Here is a 23,998-nt window from a genome sequence, read left to right on the forward strand (position 1 = left end):
ATATAATATTATGTTTCTTTAAAATTAATAATTAACAGACAAGAGATTATAATATTAGTAATCACTATATCAATTTCCTTCCTTTTATTTTGCCGTGAAATTTAAAGATGCAGAAATTGTCTCATTTCTTCAACACAAATCTTTCGTTCAAACAATAATAAATACAAGGTCACAGTTTTGTAATTCCATCACGGAACATGTGAAGCATACAAGATTTAGAAGTAATGTTCCTTTAATTATTATTAGTCAGCTACGTAATGATACCGGTTAGTGCTCATGTAGGAGAGTATATAAATACAAGGAATAATTTATGAAATACTACTGGAAGTAAGAAAAATAAAGATATTCAGATGATGAACCCTGGGACTTAGTGCCACAGACAACGTTCGATTCCTGTTAAGGATCTCCGCCCTGGAAAGTAATAATCTTTTACCGAAACGTTCCCATTTGGCAAAAGGCTACATTATATTACTGGCAAAAGGCTATATTATATTATCTTAAAGCCATTCTTACCTGTGTAGAAGAAACCAGCCTCACTTAAATTTTCAGGGCGCTGTTTTATAGAAACGGGCCAATGTTCAAACGACCTTAATCGCAACTCCTCTGTGCAGTATTGCTTATGCTGGGGTCCGCGACATTCATACGCACCAAGAGCAGCAAATTCTGACGTAGGACCTGAAAAAGAAATAATTCAAGTTGTATCAAATGAAGTTTTATTATTATTATTGCAAATAATTTTATTTCTTCAAACATAACCTGGAATATTTGTTTAAAGCAAGTACTTACTACTTTCCCTTTGGCTTTTGTGAGTAATACGTTCTTTAAAATATATTTATATACAATTTTCAATAAATAATCTACGCAATGTCCAGATTTCGATAACAAGAACACAACCTACTTTACGGCAACTCGTCCTCTGAATTCGAAATCCTCCGAATAAAAGTTGCGAACTCGTACTACCTTTATTCAAACTCGATAGATGTAAATTAAATATTCGAACATATCTGAATAGATATATCATGACGTTATGACATCAGGGAGTTTGTAAGTATATACGTACTTGATTATAACGACATCGGTTTCTGCTACACCTCGGCTACTGCGTCAAATATTCAGTTGGATCAACTAATTCCGCATAAGCCCAGTGATTTTATACTATACTTAGTACCTGATTCATTCCCAACCTTCGATGTCTGATCCTCATCACGGTTACGACACTAATTTATAACAACAGGTCCCTTTGATGTCAATATACAGTAAGTCTCCCTATATAAAAAATACAGCGAAAAGATATTCATAACTCCTTTGTAAATCCGAGAAATATATTGTGGATCTCATCATGACGTTATAGCGTTTGCAAGCATAACGATGAAAAAAATTCGTGTAGATTGTGAGGATGTTCGTAGAAATAATGTGAGAAGATTTTCATTAATAGGTTTAATGCAGTGGTTCCCAACTTTTTTTTTTTTTTTTTTTTTTTTTTTTTTTTTTTTTTTTACTAATGACACTTTTCTGTCCGCCCACGATATCGTGACATACTTGTTCTTTCTTTATTAAAATACTATAAATTATAATACGTCAGTGGCGTACGCTGAGTTTCATCAAGGGGGTTAAACCAATCAAACTCATATTCTTTCAAGATTTTTACACATTTTTAGTCAATTACTTTAGTAAAGTATCTACAGTACTATCACTATTTATTGTAAAGTCATGATACGTACCTCGTTTTCTTTGGCATGAACCAGTCTTTCAAACGGAACCACTCGCATGTCTCTAGCTAGTGGAGGGGCCCAAAATCGGGGGGAAAGGGATTTTTTTTGACAAAAATGTCCCTTTTTCGCGATTTTTTTTTACTATGGTACACGCTAGAGACATGTGAGTGGTACCGTTTGAAAGACTGGCTCATGGCAAAGAAAACGAGGTACAATTAATGTTCCTACAATGAACAGTCTTGATGATGATGATGATAGTATAGAAATTCACTAAAAAGGTATTATCAAGGTAAAATATGTAAATCGGCTGTAGCATCAAAACTATTCATCCCAAAGCCATTCTTTGTTTGTATCTCATTCTCTTCACCATAAAGCAAATTTTTTTAGTAGCATTCGCATGATCGTATCAGGGATTTTTAAAAAAGAAAATCCCTTTTCCCCACTTTGAGCGGAAATTTCCCGCATTTGGTACACTTTAGGGAAATTTTACGGACGCAGTTGGAAACACTGCTTTACTAGAAACAAAACGGAGTATGAACCATGATCCTACGATAAATAGTCTTAACGCAATAGATGATTGAGTGAAAGTCTACAAAATACCTAAAAAAAGCCATAATTTAAAAGGGTTAATACTTTTTCCGTTGTTTGCTCATAGGAAAAAAAGTTCAATTATTGTGGAAAGGAAACAAAATACACAAATTATTTACATCTACTGAACTTAATTTTAATTGGCAATTTTGTAAATTTTCCAAAGGAGAATGTTTTGTCAAGTTAGCTTTTGGCCCTTATCGCATTTTAATAAGTATTTCTTTGCTGTCTTTACCTGTTTCAAACATTATGTATGGTACAGCCTTCAATAAAAGAAAACAATGCTTTCATATACTCTGCACATAAAATATGCTATCTTTTGTTTATGCTTTTAGAATGTTACATACTTCAGTTAGCAGTCGTAAGAATATATGCATCCTGCACTATTGGTTAATTTAAATTAACCATCAGTTTGCATTAGCTCCTTAAAAATCATCATATATTGAGCTTTACGTTTAGAACTTTTGAAATGACTCTGATTTGTTTAGGATAAAGTAATTCACCATTACAATCGGAGGATTTCGAATCCGAATCAAAAGAGCAGCCTTAGCAAGATAAATATCTCAATCTAGAATGTATTTGAATTTTTCAAACAAATTAACCGATCTAAATTGTACAAAACAAAATATAAAAATACAATATTTATTGTTACTCTGCGCTTCATGTATGTTTAGTTTCAGAAGTCAGAAATCAGTTCCAGTAAATAAAAAACCACGGATTTCAAAAATATAAATAACCGGAGGCATTACAGAACTAGTTTTTATACGACTGAGAAAAGCCACGAAAATCTCAAGACAATAGCCAGCTTAAGCAATAAATCTTTCGATCTACCTCCTCAATCTTACATATCATCTCACTTTAAATTCTGATTTCTCAAAATTTCTTGCACTTCCAAACTTTCGGCTTTTCCCTAGAGCTTTGTTCATAACAAAAGGTATGGACAATCACACTTAAGTTTTTCGTTTCCATTCCTTAAATTAAGTTACGCTGCAGTCATTACTAAAACATTTATTCATTTTCGGAAAACTTTAAAAAAAAAAAAAAAAACTCATCCCCAAGAGTAAACTATCCCTTGTGGACTTAGCTACATTATAGGGTTACTAATGAAATATCTATGAAATATATATTTCATATATATTTCATCTATGATATATATTTCATAGATATTTCATTAGTAACCCTATAATGTAGCTAAGTCCACAAGGGATAGTTTACTCTTGGGGATGAGTTTTTTTTTTTTTGAAGTTTTCCGAAAATGAATAAATGTATATATGGGTGATTCCACTATATATATATATGGGTGATTCCACGAAAAAGGGAAATTTTCACTTGGAAAATTTTTGTTCCGTTGATGGTCGCCTATTTCGAAAAAAGTATCAGATGCACTTACTACTACTAAGTACATGTTAATTAGGTGTTCAGCAGAGCTGAATCGTTATTGGTGTAGTAAATAAAAAATAATAAACTTTTCAGCACCCACGGAGTTGAGACCATAGGTCACGGAGTTGAGATTAGTTAACACGGAGTTGAAAATTGCTGTGGAGTTGAGAAACGTGATACATCTGGGTGATAAGTTTTGGTTTATAAGCGATTAAGCTTATAATTTACATAAAAATTGAAATTATTTTCCAATAGTTTTTGTAAGTTAGAATTATTCTCCTTATGTTGAATAAAATTCTAACAAACTAGATGACACGTAATTTGTTATGCAAAAATACTCCAGAAAATACTGCAAGCATATGAAAATATATCTAATGAAAGTTCAAAAATTGAGTATATATATATATATATATATATATATATATATATATATATATATATATATATATATATATATATATATATATATATATATATATATATATATATATATATATGAATATGTGACGTAAATAAGAAAAAAGAAATACACATACACTTATCGAATACTGAAAAATTATTGCGCTTTCAATATGTTTACTATCATATGGAGAGGATAAACTTTTCACATCAGCTTACGAAACTGACGAAGTAGTCACTAAACCTGTCTATTGTCTACTTCATTTGTTTTCTGAGCTTATGTAAACCGTCCGTCTTCTCTGTGTGATCAAGTCAACACGTCAAAAGTGCAATACTTTTTCAACATTTGGTAAGTGTATGTGTATATTTGGTATATATACAAGGTGTTTCAAAACAATCCACACATCGTTTGGGAACTGATTCCTGACACCAAGATAAGACGAAAAGTATAGACAACTGGGTGCACAAATGCTTCCTTTCGGAGTTATAGGCTGCCGAAAACATGAAAAAATTAACTTTAAAGGTCCATAGCTCTAAAACTGAGACCTGCCGTAGTCGGGTCACGACTTCACTTAGGAACTAATATGTGCACTATCCAAAAATATGTTTCAGAATCCTGAGGTACTCACGAAGCAATTTTGATAGAGGGAGTTTGGCTACGGGCGTATAATCTGAAGTACTCACCAACTACTTCTATAAAAGTTGTTGTGGAAGTACCGCAAGATTCTGAAACATGAATATTTGGATAGTGCACATACTAATTCCTACGTGAAGTCTGACCCGACTACGGTAGGTCCCATAGTTTTATGCTATGGACCTTTAAAGTTCATTTTTTTCATGTTTTCGGCAGCCTATAACTGCGAAAGGAAGCATTTGTGCACCCAGATTGGTCTATACTTTTTACCTTATCTTGGTGTTAGGAATCACCTCCCAAACGTTGTCGGTATTGTTTTGAAACGCCCTGTATAATGCACACTAAATGACAGTGTAAGGCACTCATCATTTCTGTTTTCTTTGGATAATTCGATGTTATTTGTTAAGTAGCCCTCATTTTCCACTCCAATGAAGGAAATGTCTTGAGGAAACAGGGAAGGGTTGTTCTAGTCTACACAGAATGACAACTGCCAACGCTTTTTAAACGTCAGGTTTAGTAGGCCAGGAGAAATTTCTCCCGATCCGCGTCATAAAATTGACTGTCCGTACATTGCCCTCAGACTCTTCGACAATCCCTAAAAAGAAAAGAATTAGCTGATCATAAGCTTGAGACGTCAATAGGTTAAAAACAGATACCATCCATCTTGACTTGACTGAAGTTTTACCTCCGGCTACCTGACAGCCCCAAATCTGAACTTCCGCGAAATACTCCTTAAATGGGCTAGGACCCACCAGCCAGCCTTTGAGTGTGAATGACACGTGGTCAGCGTGTTGGTTCCTACGACCGTTGTGATGGTGTGCGCGATCAGGTTTCAGTACATCTCTACTCAAATGAGTTTTTCAATTGCCTCACTGTGCGAAGTAAACACCATTAATTTTTGAGCTTCCACCGGGAAACAAACCCAGAACCACGCACAAAAAGCGAGCATACTAGTCACTAGACCATAAACGAGCTTTATTTCTATCAATATGTTGAAAGAACAAATATTTGGAAGAGCATGAGCATAACAAACACTATAGGATTATCAACTCCGTGAACTTGTCTCAACACCGTGGATTCCTTAGTTTTCAGATGGACATGGAGTTGAGAAAATCGAATATAAATTATCTTTACCGGCCCACTTTTTAACCAGTACATGTGAGTAATTGTGTACGAATTTTCTACGTTAAGGCGTAGGTTCCTCAAGGAAAAGAAGGTATATACCATACAAATACATTCAGTAATAAATGCCATGGTGTTTTCGTGGAATCACCCATATATATATATATATATATATATATATATATATATATATATATATATATGTGTGTGTGTGTGTGTGTGTTGTATGTGAGAAAATCATCCGGAGAAAAATCACCTAAGAGCCACTCCTTGCACATCTTTTAAGGAGGAATGACATTTCATATAGGGTCGTAACGAAATATGAACAAAATCGCCAGAATCATTTTGGAAAAAGTCGCCCAAAATGAACTTACTATATATACACCATACGAAATATAAACAAAACTGTTACAGTCGTTTTCGAGAAAATCGCAAATTTCGATTTTCACCTTCTAGTACACCTTGCCTCTCAGAGGATCTCTCAGAAACCTTAAATTTAAAATCTGTCTTGGTACGAGGAACAGATGAATGTACATACATTAGGACGAACGGACAGACGAACAGACATCCAAAAAAAAACTTTTTGTGTGAAGTGATTACAAAATCCTACGCTGCTACTTGTTATTTGTCAATGAGGTGGTGTAGCACGCTGTGCAATGGCGGGTTCAAGTTATGTGTTCTTTTGTTGGGTAGCGAATGTTGCCAACTTATATTGATATTTTGTTGTATCAAAATATTGGATGTGTTTTTTAATTACGGTTTCCCATTCCTTAGCCACTTCTAATCTATGTTAAGTTTCGGATGTCTTAGAATAAACAGATTTTTGGAAACTACTAAGTCTTTCTGTTTCATTCTCAGCTCCAAAATTTCTGAGTCTCTAATATTCAACTGAATTTCTTTTTCCTGTTTCAAAAGGCCTGAAACTGGGTGTTTTGTTTCAGCATCTGTAAGATGTCCTTTGAAAAGTACCTTTAAATTTCTTTTCGTTATTCTTACATACCCTGCCATCACGCAGTAGCATTTTATTCTACAGACTCCCGAGTTTCCACTGTGATCCGTGTAATAGTGGTAGCCATATCCAAACCTTAGCGGGAAAGGAAGGTACTGCTGTGCATAAACCATACAATGTAAAAATTATATTTAATTCAGTCGTCGATTTGGGGAATAAAGGTACCCAACATTATTATTATTATTATTATTATTAATTTTAGAGTGATCTCAGTTTCATGTTTGTCAAATTTTACATTTATCAACTTAATAAATTGGAAACAAGATATCCATTCAGATTGCCTAGCCTCCATAAGTAATCAATAGCTGTTAGAGTACGCGCCTTTGGCGTCAGAGACCCAGGTTCGACTCCCGGGAGATCATGTGGTTCAGATTCCACGTTAAGCTATAGGTCCACGTCTCACTGAGCTTCACTGTTGAAAGGGACGCTAAACTAAAAATCAAATCAAATCAAATCAAAATAATAAGTAGTCAATCCGATTCGAAAGAAATGAAAGCCTTGTATCATGTAAATAAATAAATATTTTTTTCCTACGTTAGTCACTGATAAATGTGCATATGTATAGTGTACACACTATGTAGCTGCAGTGTACATGTATGAACTCTGGTAACAATCTTGGTATCATGTTAACGTCTAAGTAGGTCAAGTTCTCGCGCCTTTTCACGTTCCAACTTCAAAAGTTATAAAGATCTCATTTAGTTTACTGGTTAACCAATCCAATTGCGAATTTTATTTGATGCTAAGAAAGAAATAAGAATACTTGTTTCTGGTAAGCTGTTTACTCTTCAAGAAAACATCCTAAACATACATAAGCGCTGGTTAATAAAGAATGGGAAACGATAATTGAAAAATAAAAATAAGTAAAGTATTGACAACAACAGTAACAAAAGTATCGACATAAGTTGGCAAAGTTTCCTGCCTGAACAAAAGAATGCATGACTTGGGCCTGCTATTTCACAGCGTATTACGACTACCTAACGAATAACAAGCAGCAATTGACAAGATGTTTTCTTCACTTATCTTCCCAGGTGAGTCTATTTCTTTATATTTCCTTCTTGCTTCCTCCGTCACAAAAGCTCTACGCAAGAGCCTGAACCTTGGAAATGCAAGAAATTTTCAGGCACCAGACTTTAAAGTAACTGATATTATCATCAATAGTACCCTGCCAATGCACAGTGACGATCTACTATAAAGGCTGAGGAAGCCTGGCTCAACTAGAAATTGAATCCAGACTCACGAACTCACAAGGTACATGATAATCATTAAACAGTCATAATTCAAATAACTATAGAGAAATAACCGATTTCTTCTGTCTCTTCTTCCACCACCGGACTTCCACATAAATTTCCATTAGTCCAGCCAGGAAGTGAATTCATGTTAAATCACATATCCACAAAGATAACACAAATCTTGATCTCACCGTTCCGTGACTCACCATCGCACAATCGAAACAATTGCCTCTTCTTTTGGACACACTATAGTCGTCAATGGAACCCTGTGGCACTCAAGAACTGATTCGTTACAAAACAAAATTAACAGACATTTTAATAATGCATATTACAAATGAAGCTATTTTCTGATAAAAATACACGTCTCCGTTCTTATCAAAATAAATTTAGAAAGCGCAATTTCCACTATGCTACAAAATAAGTTAGCATTTTTAAAACGTACCTTAAAACCTAGAACTTTACAAAACCTTGCATTATGATCTTATAAATTAAGTTTCGACATCTGTGAATTAAGAAACCAATTTTGAAAACACATTCACGGCATTTTGAAGGCCTCAAACCGTCTTATTTCCTGAAACTGTCCGATTTTTTTTCTTTCCGAAATCTCTGTAAGCGCAGATAAGACTTGACTTTAATACACAAATTCAAAGTTGGTGCGCAATGTACATTATAAGGACTAGCAAAGTCCACGCCCTTCGTACGGGGAGTCTCTAAACTGAAGGCATTCCGAAATATGGATGTCTTAATATAATTGAAAGCCCCATCCCTTTTCCTTCCCACCTCCTTTATTTTCTTCTAGGTCAAATATTTAAACATGTGAGATTCGTTTCACAGTGTGAATCACAATAGCCTTCCAAACAATGCGAATGCGATACTTAAACTTGAAGTAGTACACCTGTAACTACTGACTGCAATAAATTAATAAGATCAAAGATAGAGCATGTTCTTTCGATGCTGAATCCATATCAAAAAAAGATATTACTCGCTCTCTCTCATTGTTTTTATTCTATGGCGATAAATGCTTAAGTTTAATATCGTTAATTTGAACCATTTCCGCTTTGAACCGAGAAGATGGGACCTATTCTTGGGATGCTGAATCGATTGAAAAATACGTATCTCGATATCACTTACAGTTTTCGCTCTATAAAAATCGGCACTAAAACCGGAAGTACTAGTAAATTCGAACACTTCCGGCTTTGATAGCGTATTGTGGATTGTGGTGATATATTTACTCTTGAGACGCTGCATCACTTGCATGAAATAGTTCGTCACTTTCTATCACCGTTTCTGTTCTATGGTGATGAATATTAAACCGGAAATGGTTAATTTGAGACACTTTCGGTTTGAATCGAGGGCTAACCGAAGAGATGGGACCTACTCTTGGGATGTTGAATCGACTGAAGAAAGAAAGAAAAAAAGAAAAAAAAACCGCATTTCGATATCAATTACCGTTTTCGCTCTATGGAAATCAGTACTGAAACCAAATTGTAATAAATTTCAATCACTTCCGGTTTTGGTAGATATCCGCGGGTCGTAATATGTTCTGAATGAACTGCAGAAAAGTTTGTCGCTATCATCATTTTGTTCTATGGTGTGAGGGTTCAAACTGGAAACGATTGATTCAAACCACTCCCGGTTTGAATAGAAGGTTAACGGAGGAGATATAATCTATTACTAGGCCGCTGAATCGATTGCAAAAATTGCATCTCGATATCTCTTATAGTTTTGGCTCTGCGAAAATCAGTATTGAAAATGGAACAGTAAATTTGAATCACTTCCGGCTTTGGTGGTGTGCTATAGATAGTCACTATATGTCGCCTTGAGAAGTTGAATCGTTTGCAAGAAAATAGCTTTTTGCTATCTATTACTGTTTTCGTTCTATGGCGATAAAATTCAAACCGGAAACTGCTAATCTGAACCACTTCCGGTTTAAATAGATGGTTAACGGAGGAAACGGAACCTATTTTTGGGACGCTGGAATCGATTGCAAAAAATCGCTTCTCGATATCTCTTACCGTTTTTGCTCTGATACCCGTCGACGGACGGACATAACCGTTCTATAAACTTCTCACACTTATGCATAGCATAGTTTAGAAGTCTAAAAATCGAAACGTGTTCAATTATTTTAAATTAAAAATCTTAATATCAATAGGTTCCTAAACTTAAGGGATTTCGAGATGTGGAAATATAACGGTAGCCCCCATTCAGTTTTCTTTTCCTTTAGGTGAAACACTAAAACACGTGTCAACTCATTTTAAATAAGTCTAAATACCAAATTTCATATTCCTAACATTAAGGGGTTCCGAGATGTGGGTATCTTAATATAATAACTGAATCCCCTTCCCCCATTTCCTCCCTTCCAAGTCGAATTTCCAAAAGTTCTTCCTTACATCACAGATCCTATGTATTACCCAAAATTAAAGCTTCTAGCTTAAGGAGTTTGACGTAGATGTTAAGTGAATGACGACGATTATAGAGATTAGCTTTTAATGTTAACATTGTCAAAGTAGGTTATCGAATGTGTTTTATAAACGAACACAAAAACTACTCAAACTTGTAGTATACTGTGCTCGAAATTCTATTGCATTACGAATTCATTGATCAATCGTCAATCATCGAATACTGGCTTTCGTGGCAACACTGTCAAATCACAAGCATGAAAACAGGAGGCTGGGGTCTTACTGAAAACAAGAAGAATGGGAGTTAATTACACAGTGAAATACCTATGTGTACTACGAATTACAATGTAACACAACACTTTCTCCGTCTTTTTTTGTTACCTTCGCCTAGGTTTCCCCTTCCTTTTTTTTAAAGTGTAGTTATCTTATGTCACTGTGCTTCTTTCGTGGTTAGTGATGATGATGATAGCGATGTGGTTAGTGAAAATGACATTTCTTTTCATGCTCAGATTGTCCATGTGGATTTTAAGTTTCGTTTGTTCGAATGAATCAATGAAAATCTTTTTCTATAGATAATGTAAACTTATTGTTTTGTACGTTTTAGACGTTTTGAAAGAACTAATGTTAGTTAAACAAAAACAATGACAGAACGTAAAATTAAAGAAGCCTACTATGTTTATAAAGAAAGACCTGCATTTAATTTAGACAGAGGTGACATAAATACAATTTGGAACGATCTTTTTAGCCCGTATTTCAGCCGGTTGGAAAGAAACACTAAAACAGTAAACAAGAACAGTGATCAGTGAGCGGTGAACAAACATGTATGCAACTTTCCTTTGATGGGAAGTGATTTACTTTTTCACCCATCCGTATTTCTTGTCCATTTTTGTATTTTCTTTTCTGAACTGCTAAGCTGAGGATGGAAATAGTAATTTTCGAAACTACTTCTTAAATCAACATTTGGTCTGCAGTGAGTATTAAACTTTTTATTTATAGTTGTTTCTCTGGCTGAGCATTTTGAAAAGAAATAACAAGTCTTCGCTAATATGAATGGTTTAAATAGAACCTCATTTTTATATATCAGAAACGAAAGTGAATTGAATTTTAATGTTTTTATTTTTTTCTTTCTTTCGTATTTTACTTCCAAACAAATTTTCTATTGTTGAATTTCTAATTGGACTTCTGTGCGTTGTATAAAAGCAGCACTCAAACTGGTTTATACATGCACTCTTAAGCTAGAGAAATCATGTAAAGATATATACTTTTTAAACCTGACAGACCAGCGACTGTAACAACATATCCACTTTTCTTCATCCTCTACTGAAATAATAAAATTTGTTTAAGCAGAAAACATTGCAAATAGATGTAAATTCTATTTTAAATAGTATTTATTATTTTACTTTCAATTTTGAAGGCGTTTTCGGCAATGTGTGATTGTTTCCGCAAATAAGTTTTTAGTCTGTACATAAGCTTCCGAAGAGTGTTTTTATAACTTAATATGTAAGTTCCACAGCAAATTAATTTTGCATTGAAGATTGGCCCAATATACTTTCAAAACCAGATAGGTGAAATAACTTACTCTCCAACTGTACAGTTTTCTCAGTTCATAGTAGTATAAGAATTCTACGATCTATCTGGTAATCCCCATCACTGATAAATTGGAAAATTCCATGTATTTCCAAACTGTAATTTCAATTGAAGCATTTCTTATCTGAAATCACCGTTACTGTCTTATCTTCACTGGTGACAGCTTTTTCTAGTGCTTTTAGCTCTATCAATGATGACATTTATTACAGTCTGAAAACTTTTGAATGTCAATTCCGAATTTACTGTATATTTCCTTTTAAGAAATATTTTTGTTGGTATGAAAGAGGCATAGTAGCTGTGCTAGATGGTGCATTGGCCTATTAGATGGCTCTATCTGGCAAACAGGGAAAAAAATTTAAACCCTATGTAACGGGAGAGGAAGAGCCAGTTCGAGCTGACTGAGGGTAGACGGAGGACTGATGCTGCACGCGTGGGGATCTCGATTGAATGCAAGTGGATCCTGCGTCTTTGTTTGACGTGGAGCCCTCACCAGTTCCTTTGTTCTCTTCCCCATGTCTATTAGTCTGCTGTCCACAACTCCGCCACCATTACGACCCTCGAGTGCAACTGTCGTGGACACCATGTGGATTTGTCATGTCCACTTCATTGGCCAGTGCGTTACAACGCATCTAGAGTACCACCGCCGACGTTTTCTATAAATGATATACTATAGTCAGGAAATTCCGACGAACTCTTCTGTCGCCTGCTACACAATTTGGAAGCCTCACCACTGTCTGTGATATCTTCAAGTGTTTGTCGCCCGAGTATTCCAGCATACCAAGTGACTAGTGCCAGTATTTCATTTCGACTGCGTGCAGTATTAGTGTTACTACTTCTATTTGTGCCCTAGTGCTCTCATATCCATTAGTGCTCCACAAAATCCAAGTATTAGCGTCGCTTCGACATCACAGCGTCTCTCTCTTTTCAAGTCGCCAACTCGGCCTAAGAAATTTTATCAACTATTTTTTACATCATTTCTACAGAAAACATAAGCAACCATGGTTAAAGCTTTAAGTTTGTAACGGAAAAGTTACAATACATTCAAAATTACTTTTCTGTTATTAAATCTTTATTAACATTTATAGGACGTTTGTAAAGAAAGACAAAATACGTTAAAAAAAAAGTACCGAAGACAAATTTGTTTTTAAAAAGCTGTCCGAATGAAACTAGTTAAATCTGTTTGAAAATACCAAATTAGGAGACAACAGCACTTAAGAGTTCAAATTCCCACTTGAATTTATGGTGTGAAAAGAAGTACGGTGAAATGATACTAAAAACTTTTTGTTTTGGGAATAAATATTGAAAAATTCAGGTTTATTCCCAATGCTGCCCCCCCCCCCCTCTTTTCAAGATAATCTTGGATTTGCATTAATACAGAGGCACACTATACGTCAATGCGGATAAATAAATAAGCAAATGTATTACTCTTATCTTGCAGTCAAAATATCTAAATATAATTTATTCACTGGTAGCAAAAGAAAATCATACTAACCGTTCGGTATTCTTTCTGACACAGAATTCGGCCGCAGCTCCATCCTCAGATTTCCAGGAACATCATACCCTGTATTTCTAACTTTCTGTTTTTTGCCATTTAAGGGAACATTACCAACATCGAAGCCTCTCAAATACGGACAGTACGGACTCCATCGTTTATGCTCTTTCTCAGGATCATCACCTTCTTCCCACTGTCCCACTTCTAGACTACAAAATATACATTTCACTGCATCTGGAAGTCTCAAAAAGTAAAAGCCTGTTTCGGCAAGTTTTCTAGGTTGTATGAAAGGCACTGTCCACTTATTTTCATATGTAGATAACCGAACACTCTCCCGTTTTAAGTCCACTGGTGAAGGGTTTACAGGATTTTCTACCGCTGACGTTGATGGCTGCTGATCCACTTGCCTTGATGGTGGTTGATCTACTTGCATATCACAAGGAGTTGACGTGGATGGTTGTGAAGTTTCGTAAGTTGTTAGTGTAGATACTTCGTCTCTTTTGGTAGCTGGAACTTGTGGAGCCATGGGTGTTTTTTTCATATGTTCTTGCGGGATGGCGTCAAGACTTTCTAGTTCTGATCTATAAAAAAAATAATAAAAAAAAAATAGTTAGAAAACTCTTTATGCAATACAATGTACTAGTAAATTTTATTACAAAAAAAAAAAAAAAAAAAAAAAAATGGAAAGTTCTAATAGTTAATTATGTTTAGAGATGCATGGGCCGAAGTCTTTCTCCACTTTTTTTTTTTTTTTTTCTAAAAAATTTTGTGCTTTTTCGAACATTTCGATTTTAATGAAGAAATATCACTAGTTTTACTTTTCCATTATAACACGAAAAGACATTTTAATGAGTCTATTCTAAAGAATTTTAAAGAAAACGAAATAAAAGCTCGAGGAGAAAGTAAAAAGTGGACGCAGTGGGCTTTCTAGTTCCAACGGATTGTTGTAGAACTAATAGATTAATGTTCAACAACCAATGTAATTGAAACTACTATTATTTTGGGTTGCATAAAACACTGTTGGGGGGGGGGGGGGGGGACGGCAAGAAATATTGATTTGAAAACCAATCGAGATCGCCAGCGTCGAATGCAAATCGGACTCACAAGCTGTGAATGTTGTGAAGTTTTTTTAAACTGTACATCCTGCTACAGGAAATCACGGGTGATGCTTGAATACTAAAACCACAAAAAGGCAAAAATGTCTGTTCTTTCTCTAAAATCCGGCTTTTATGGTCAAAAAAACCTATTAACCCCCCCGCTCAAAAAAATGTGGAGAGACTACATGAAATAGGTATACCCATTGTTCTAACGTAAGTGATTCTAAGATTTGAAATCAAGTAGCAATGAGTGATGATTTGGTCCTTCCATGTTAGTCGGTCTTCTTTGTCGAACGTCCATTGACGACTACTAGGCCTAGAGCTTACGCGTGTTGATACTATCAGCAACAATTGTTGCTGAAACTTGCGAGTCTTGGTTTCGACAGTGACCAACGACCTTAATATTTAACTAGAAGAGTCCATCTTTCTTCTTCTGGTACTTAGATGGAGGCTGACTTTTGTGGTGATTAACTGGCGACATCTAGCGTAGTCGCAGGGATGGAAGCTGATTTCTGCAGCAATGAACAAACCACATGAAGTTGGCTATGTTGGCTGGAGTTCGAAGTCCTTGGGTGAAATCCGTGACACGGAAATGTCCTGGCTTCTAGTGTGATCTGGATAAGAACAAAGTGGCTGGCACTATGTTGCATCATCATCTAGACATTTGTTGGAAAATTTCAATACAGTATGTTCCAGACTTCCAACAAGCTAGCTGTTTGTTAAACAATCTACAATGAAGAGTAAGGGGAAAAAACAAGGAATGTCCATTTATGTGCTTTTCGGGCGCTTTGCCCTATCTATTGGTGACTCTTGGTACTATTTGACTGTATATGCCATGCATGCGTAGTTGTAGAAATGTCCATGTAAAATGGGCAAAAAATTTAACTAACCCAATACTTCTTACACGGTTTTCAATATTAAAATGCCGTTATCTCGAAAATGCAGTTTTGTGACATTCCTTCTTTTTTCCCTTACCCTTCAATTATGGATTTTAATATCTACTGGTGATTGAATGCCCATTTTGGTACTAAACTCAAGGGTTTATGTATATATTGCAAACTATAAAATCTTGTTTATCTAGGCCATTTCTGCCTTCCTAACCGGTAAAAAGGAAGGTTTCGCGTTATTCTTCACCAAGCTGTAAGAAAGTACTTGTCAGTTTTCGGTTAACTAGCTACTGAATGCATTTTCTTGATATTCGCTAATTTCTTTTTGGGGGCCAGAAGGGGCTATTAGGGAGGGTGGAAGGAACCTGCAAAAATAGAAACGGGAGGTGAAGAAATAGAAAATTTCTACTTACAGAAATTCTCTCTTTCAATTTCGAAAAATAAAAAGGACAAAAAAAAAAAAAAAAAAAAGGAAAGAAAAGAAAAAAGTAATCGTTTCACCATTCCCTTTCATTAATCGTCCATTTCCTTTCATTTTTAAATATTTTTACAGAGGTAAGAAAATAGCACCGTCTCTTTCTTTCGTTAAGCTGTACTGGAGGTTTGGAGAAAGGAAACGGTTCTTAGGGCGAGTTGGAAAAGATGGCAGAATCGAGGCACGAAGGAAACATGGGAAAATAGGTATCCGAGAACACAAGAAAATATCAGAATAAACAAAAATACAATTCTCATAAAAAAAGAAAACAGGAACAAAGAAAATGGTGCTAGTTTTTTAACGGTTTCTATTTTTAAAATATATATTTTTTGTTAGTTTTGTACTTTTCTACGAAAAAATAAACATAGCACTTGACTTAGTCACAAGTTAGAAGGAATGGTCCACACCTACTTGAGAGAAAAATGACCACTGACCATCCTCTACAAAACTCCCACCAACCATCCTTGAGTTCTGCAGCATTATTTGCAACTGAGAGGGCAGGCAGAGCATGCAAATGACCGTGTGATAAATGCTGCCTTCTCCCCCCCCCCGCCTCCCGACGATGGGCGCCCACTGCATGAAGGAGGCAGTTTTCGTATAGTTACTTTCAAATATTCCTAGCTCAGGCTTTAAATGACACACGAAACAAAAACCAGGATATTCAAAATAGAAAGAAAATTGAGGAAATTTATGTCGTTCGAATATTCAACTAACAGCTACTTTATGGGGGGGGGGGGGACTGATCTGCCTGCAGTGTATTAGAAATTGTCCATAAAAGTTTATTAGAAAAGTTTATTACTCTTCTACCAACGTTAGCTTTCTAAAGCACTCCGGCAAGAACTGTCTGCTGGAATATTCAAGGTGTAATCTGCAATTTGAGTGTTTTTGGTGAGTTCAGTTTAGTTCAGTAGGTCAATGAGCTGCTCATTTTGGTGTCTTCCCGCAAAACACTTTGCTACATGTCATAAGCTTATGTTCACAAGTGTTTATTTGTCATACGCAGAGAGTTATTGTAGTTAAATTAGTAGTGACATCTTGTGCTCCAGTTACGAACTATTTCCGTAACGATCACGTTCGGATTGTAAGCGTTCACGTGTTGTTCCTAAACACGTTCTGTTCACACGATATATTCAATAATTTAATTTTGATGTATTAACGTAGAGTTTTGGTTTAAATCGATAAAATACTTTATTATCATTTGGAGACAAGCAAATATACAAAATTAAAAACACAGTCGGATCGCTATAGTTGGGTGAAAAATTAAGCATATATATATTAAAAAGAAAGGCCTGCTAGAAGAAAATAGCGCGACACTTTCCAAACTAAGATAGACGCATTTCAGACAAACAATGATATTATATTATACACTATTAAACAAACAATAAAAATTATTTCAGGACATCTAAATTCAACGTTAAGTTTAAATCTAGGGAATTTTCCATACATCTACTAGTACCTAGTCACACTTGTAAAGCGGCAACACTGATTCGGATATGGTGGATTAATGTGAAGAAGGCAGTAATGTTTACAAGTTAAAAAAAATGTCGCTCTTTACAAATTTATCTTAAACTTTACTGTTGTAGGACCTACAAAGGAAATGGATATCTCTTCAGTTTAATTATTAAATACAACAGACTCAGAAAAATATCACGAATGTGATTTCAAAGCAGCAGGTAATATTTTCTTCTAATTTGATCAAAACCCCGATGCGAACTCCAGGACTAGCAAAAATCGAAATGATTGGTGAGGGAAATAAAATACGAAACGAGGTAATTTTTATTTCTTATAAATCAATATCCTGTTTTGCTCAAAGTAAAATTACCATATTTTTCTTGTTTTTATTTGTATACATCTAAAATCAATGATTACGTGCCTCTGTTCCAAGCAAATGTGTATTTGAAGCTTTACGATAAGCCTTACCAAATAAAAGCGTAGAAGATAGATAGTACTCTGTAATGAATGTTCAATCCATTTGAATTCACGAAAACCAGAATCAAGTCTTATCAACTCTGGCCTTCTTTATATAACGAATTGTATGAGAAAAGGTCGACTTTCGAAGCCGAATACACGCAAGAACAAACAATATACTAAACAAGATATTAACTCAAGTTTACTGTTAAAAGAGTAGTAATCATTTCGCTTAGCGACAAAGAATACAAAGGTCATTTACACTTTCTTATCAAATGCTAGCTGATTGTAACTTTTATGAAAAAGTCAGTATCACTGAAGCATTCTATTACAGGTTAGTACAGTTAGCAATAATAATATAACAAGCGGAGGTCAATCGAACTCAGAAACTTCCGGCGTGCAAGGCTGAGGAACAATAAAGGTCTCTGTTGTCGAGCCGAGCCTGGGCACCAAACAGGCTATAGGCTCCTAGGAAACCCCAGATCGAAGTCAACATTACTATGCAGAGTACAAAACTGTCCTTACTAACCTTTTCAACCGAGGAAATTTTTCTCTTAGAGATGTTTTCCTGACTTTTTTTCCCCTGTAAGCATATAAAGAACTTCATGTCCTGTCCTCTCAGTCGAGGATTCTTAATCATTCTTTGGTCCTTCTGAGGGGGAGGGGCGGAGAATCTGGGATATGCTCATTTTCTAATCTTCCGCTCATCACAAACCAAATCTTCATTCAAAGATGGAACTAAAAAATTTACTGAAGTGAAGTAAGGTGTGTAGAAGATCACATTTCACGTAAGTTACGATAAGTTAATCAGCGATTGGTTTTCAGGACATAATTGGTCAACTGCAGTTTTGTAAGGGTATGTTCTGTAGCCATCTGATGAAACTTTCTCATTCCATGCAAGACAAGAGATTGTGTTTCAAGATTGCGTTTTTTCTTTCTTAATTTTCCTTGATTCTGACCCTATTTAACTCTTGATATGAACTTGGAAATTTTGCATGAATTAATGAAATAGCTGTGACGTATGTACTAGAAAATTCAACTGGAAGAACTTTCAGAGGTGAATCTTTTACACACTTCAGTACTTTCTTATACACATCGTTTCGTATATATATCTTTTGGTCTCATTTGGGAAAGTGTAACATTTATTTACTTTGTTGCTACCCAATTATAAACTTTTCAGCAACCGTGATCAAAGTCAATCACCTTGTTTTCAACATGTTTCGCAAAAAGAGAGATCGTCATTAAAGCTGTACTTGATTTTAAAAAGGCACAAAACAATTACTGTCATGCACAGAAAAAATATTGATCGGTATACTCTACAGCACTGAGAAAAATGCAGCGTAACTGAAATATAAGTAAAACTACTTTTAAAACTAGGACATTTCATATTAGAAAATGAGAAGGGCAGTTTAATTCCTGTTATTGAATTTACATCTGCGCCCTCTTTCTTTACTTGATTTACTATTTTGCAGAATTGTTAAATTTGCACGACAAAATTCAACGGCATCCTACGAGCTTGACGAAACACTAGAAAGGTTTTCTAATCGTTACTGACACTTCTTTTCTTGGAAGCTATGAAAGCGATCATTAAAGGAAATAGTTTTAAACAGGTTTAAAGGAAGTTATTCCCTTCTGCCAGTTCATTTCACTGTAACGATAATAATATTTCAACATAAAATCACGTAATTTTTTTGTTAATTTGATTCCAGAAATTAATTTACGTGCTAATTAAACGGAATAAACTTTATATAACAACTAATGCACTATTATATTTTGATGTTCCTACCACCCTTTTGCGACATTAAGTTATATGCAACAATATAACGTTGGCTACTGACAGATTTTGAAGGTTAACTATTTCTTACACATCAATACAATTTGAGATGGGATCTAGATGTTTAAATTAGATCGGGTGGATGATTGCTGCTCGCACTCGGAATTAAACCCAATATATACCACTAAATAAAAATAACGTACAGAAAGGATCCTGAGATGAGCAGAGCAGAGTGAAAGATCCGCTCTGCTTCTCTGCTTTCACTCTGCTCTGCTCATCTCAGGATCCTTTCTGTACGTTACTTTTATTTAGTGGTATATATTCCTGGTTTTACTCCTTTTATCTCCTTTCCGTTTTAATCATTTTTACCTTGCCACTGAGGAAGGAACCAGCAGTGAGTTCCGAAACATCAAAGTGTTTAAACTTTTCAAGGAAGGATTCATTGGTAAGTAGCAAATGTTTTGTTAATTTGGATTATCCCCCCATGCGCCCATGTAATTATATAAACTCCCTATTTAGTCTGTACGCTCATAATTTTAGTGTGCGTTTAAATTTGTGTGACATGAGTTTTTATTTTATTTCTCTTTTGTCAACAGCTTTGATGAAGTTTTCATAGACTTTAAAACGACGATTGGCAATAAGACCTGACTCGGGTAGTTTATTCCTTACAATTTAAGGAGTATTTACTTACTTTTAGAGGTGGCTCCCTGGTTTTAAGTAATTAATAATCAGTCAACACGACACTTGCCTTCCTTCCTCAAATGTTTTGAACATAATGAATCGAACCCAGTTATGAAGGCACAGAGCCTACGCTAGATAGATAAATAAATATATATATATATATATATATATATATATATATATATATATATATATATATATGAGTTAGATTAGGGTTTAGAGGCTCTTGGCAGCAAGGCTACATAGAGGGATAGACCTACAGCTTAATGTGCATTCGAAACACATGAGCTCTCAAAGGGAATCGACCCCAAGTCTTCTGTGGCAATGACGCGTGTGCTAACCAGATAGCCACGAAGGAGCTCTAAAGAAAATTTTCATTATTGTGATAGTTATAGTAAGCCTTAAGAAAAACAAGGGTTATCTGGCGTTACAAGATACAACATCGGCCATTGCAGAATAGGAGGAAGAGGAAAGAAAATATGTACACACAGAAAAAGGGAGTACATGCGACTATAATGTTGTCTTAAAGAATGAAGCAAAATATGTGCATTTTGTTTAAGATAAAAAGCGAGAAATATGAAATTGATATTTTTTCGCGGAGAGAACTCGTGGGTAATAGAACTTCCCTGGTTCAATCCGCATTAATAAATATACATAGTTGACGCCTCGTTAAATAAACTCATATATCTAAGAGATGATGTGATTATACACAGTAACTTCGCAAGAGATCAACCTCTTCGATGCAAATGGAGAAATTTAGTACTAAAATCCAGGACCATATTCTGTGGATTATAATTTTACACTTAAGTACATCAGAAGAAAGGAAAATCCTATATAGGTCCTACTTCTTTTAAATTTTGCACTAATGTTCGTTTAAATTGAAACAAGAAATAATCATCCAAAATATTACATCACCTCTACGAATGAAGTACAAAAGAAGTTTAATGCTTATTTACTTAGGAAATTTTCGTCAAATGAATTATGAATACTGGATGTTCATGCTAAAAAGAATATAGAATGGAAAGATCTACAATTAGTTAAGAAGAATATGTAAACCGAGGAGTAACGATTAAATTCAGGAGAACCGAACAGCACATAATAAACTGAAAAGATCTGTCGACATACGTATTTTAATTACTCAATTAAAACCAGGAATGCATTTACATACATTTTAATGTCAAAATTTTCAATGTGGACCTCACATTTGTCAGCAACTTATTTATTTACATAAACACAAACTGCTTGCTGTTTTAATTACATCTCATGGCTTCCTTTATATAACGAAAAATCATTTTAAAAATTAGTATGGTGAGATGTTTAGAAGTACTAAGATAACATGTCTTGACAGGCCTGACGTGATAGGATCATCAACTTTGACTTTCCTTGAAAGTTCTTTAATTCTAGTGGTTTATGTTTCTGTTGGTTATACCAACATAGGATCCATTACACGTACAGTACACCTGGTAAACACCTGATAGCATCAGTCTACCAACTTTCTTCTTATACAAAATATATATATCATATACAGGGTGGCCCAAAAGTAAGTATATAGTCCCGTACTGATCAGCTGACTGTATCTTATATCATTTCTTATTGTTATCAAACAGGTAGACTTAGTTTCTTTATTATTTGTTCTCAATGTCTTTTTACTTATACCTTAAGCTTGGAACAACAGAAACAAAGAAATCCATAAACCAGAACAGTATACTTGAAATGAAATCTAAGTTTTACGTCCCACGGTTATACCGGTTAGGCTAAAGGAGACGGTGATGATGAGAGATGAGTGAAATGAAGAAAGTGGGAGGAAACGGGAGAACCCCGAGAAAACCCACGAGCACGGTGTTTGTCCACTACAAAGTCCACACGGCGCGAGCTGGGATCGAACCAGGGACCCCAAGCACCGGAGGTGAACGCTCTACCACTGAGCCACCGCGCCCCCACACAGTATACTTGATCAATGCAGGGATGTATACCTACTTTTGGGCCACCTGTATATATATGTATTTTTTTGTATAAGAAGATATACATATATATAATGTTTTTGTTAGAAACAAGACTAGCCACATATGATCATTTTCCAACAGGGGCTCACTTGGGCTCAATATTCTCAATCATGCTCAGGTTCACGCTAGCTCGATCTCGAGTTCAACGACCTCACTGAGCTCGCTATCCTAATTGTGGTTGAACTCATTGGATCTCTAGCTTACTACAAACTTACAGACGCTAGCACTGAATTATTAATTTCGAGCCCGTAAGCCAGGCTCTCAAGTTCAAACATTTTTGGAACAAACTTTGCTAACTGCGTGCTGTTCTGCACGATAATGTTCTTACTGGAAGTGATTGGTATCACAACAACGAGCTAATTTGTAATAAAAGTCATACAATATTTCGCAGAGATTGTACATATCAGTAGAAATGTGTAACTAATACGTGCAATAACGCTGCTACTGAAACGATTGATTTTTCTCTGGCTGTCTACTTTATAGTCGTGAGCCGTAATATGTTTGCTGTTACATTTCTCTGCTGGGAGTCGCTGAAACGAAATACAATCACAGTACAATGATAATGAACTCTTGTGGAATTTGAACTGGAAGCTAACAACACTAGATTAAAATCGCTGTAGACTATAGGTTAAAATCGTGCAAAGAACGTTTATGATCACTATCCATTTTAAAATAACAAAGTTCAATTAAATCGTCACAATACATTACTGTACAAATACACAAATATTAATAACAGATCTTACGGCCCTTATTTTAAAAGAATGAAATTAAAACAATAAAATCTTCATACGCATAAAAGCATATTTTTTATTTATTTATTTTTTATTTTTTTAACTTATAAACTTTCTGGAGGAATACACAGGGAGCTTATAGGACTGTGTAATAACTGAATAAGTAACCAATCAAGAGATCTCCATATATATTTTGCACCTCTCAAGTTTATCGGTATATCATGACGATCAAACGAATTGTTCTGAATCGTGCTTTATTTACGGGAAAAAAGATATTTTTACCACCGTAATTTTTATTTACAGAGTAGACAATCTTTCTGAGACAGTAATTTTCGTCTAGAGGTTAGTCAATCTTTCTGCAGTCCTCATTTCCTTTCTGCGACATTGTCGCCTGTTGTTCTGTTTTGGGGATGTGTGCCATACGGTCAATAACCAATGAAGAAGAAATACAGTTCAAGCTGATGTAGAAATCCATAAATATTAATGCTCAATTCTAAGTATGGTTACGACCCTTGTCCTTTTATGAACTAATTGAACAGAAACAATAGTTTTTAAGTTGCAATTAAATCGTCACAGTATATTACTGTAGAAATCCAGAATTATTAATGTTCAATTCTAAACACGGTTAAAGCCCTTGTTGTATTTTGAAATAGTTAAATTGAAACAATAAAGGACTAATTTTTGTTGAATAACCTTAGTGTTTAATTGTATAGGAAAAAATATAATTTTATTTTAATCTTCAAGTAAAGTCACTGATAAATGAGTACCAGTGCCCTACGTCACTCTGTCCAGTACTCGTCGTAACATGTCTTTCTGAATAGTGGCAACGGATTATATGCGATCGTGGCAGGACGTTTTTGGAGAATTTTTTGCGTCACAAAATCTTGTAAG

The 23,998-nt window shown here is 35.1% G+C and overlaps 1 protein-coding gene across 1 annotated transcript in view; it reads right to left on the reverse strand.

The window, feature by feature from the left end:
* Positions 1–23,998, reverse strand: part of Diap1 (Death-associated inhibitor of apoptosis 1) — a 71,195-nt gene that overhangs the window by 40,128 nt on the left and 7,069 nt on the right. The window contains exons 2-3 of the mRNA XM_081729581.1: positions 13,552–14,132; positions 514–675 (exon numbers count right to left, since the gene is read on the reverse strand). Coding sequence (XP_081585707.1) covers positions 514–675; positions 13,552–14,092 — 703 coding nt within the window. The 5' untranslated portion in view covers positions 14,093–14,132. The remainder of the gene's footprint in view (positions 1–513; positions 676–13,551; positions 14,133–23,998) is intronic.

The sequence above is a fragment of the Thermobia domestica genome, chromosome 1, assembly GCF_964235325.1.
Source record: "Thermobia domestica chromosome 1, izTheDome1.hap1.1, whole genome shotgun sequence".
In the NCBI taxonomy this organism is placed as follows: domain Eukaryota; kingdom Metazoa; phylum Arthropoda; class Insecta; order Zygentoma; family Lepismatidae; genus Thermobia; species Thermobia domestica.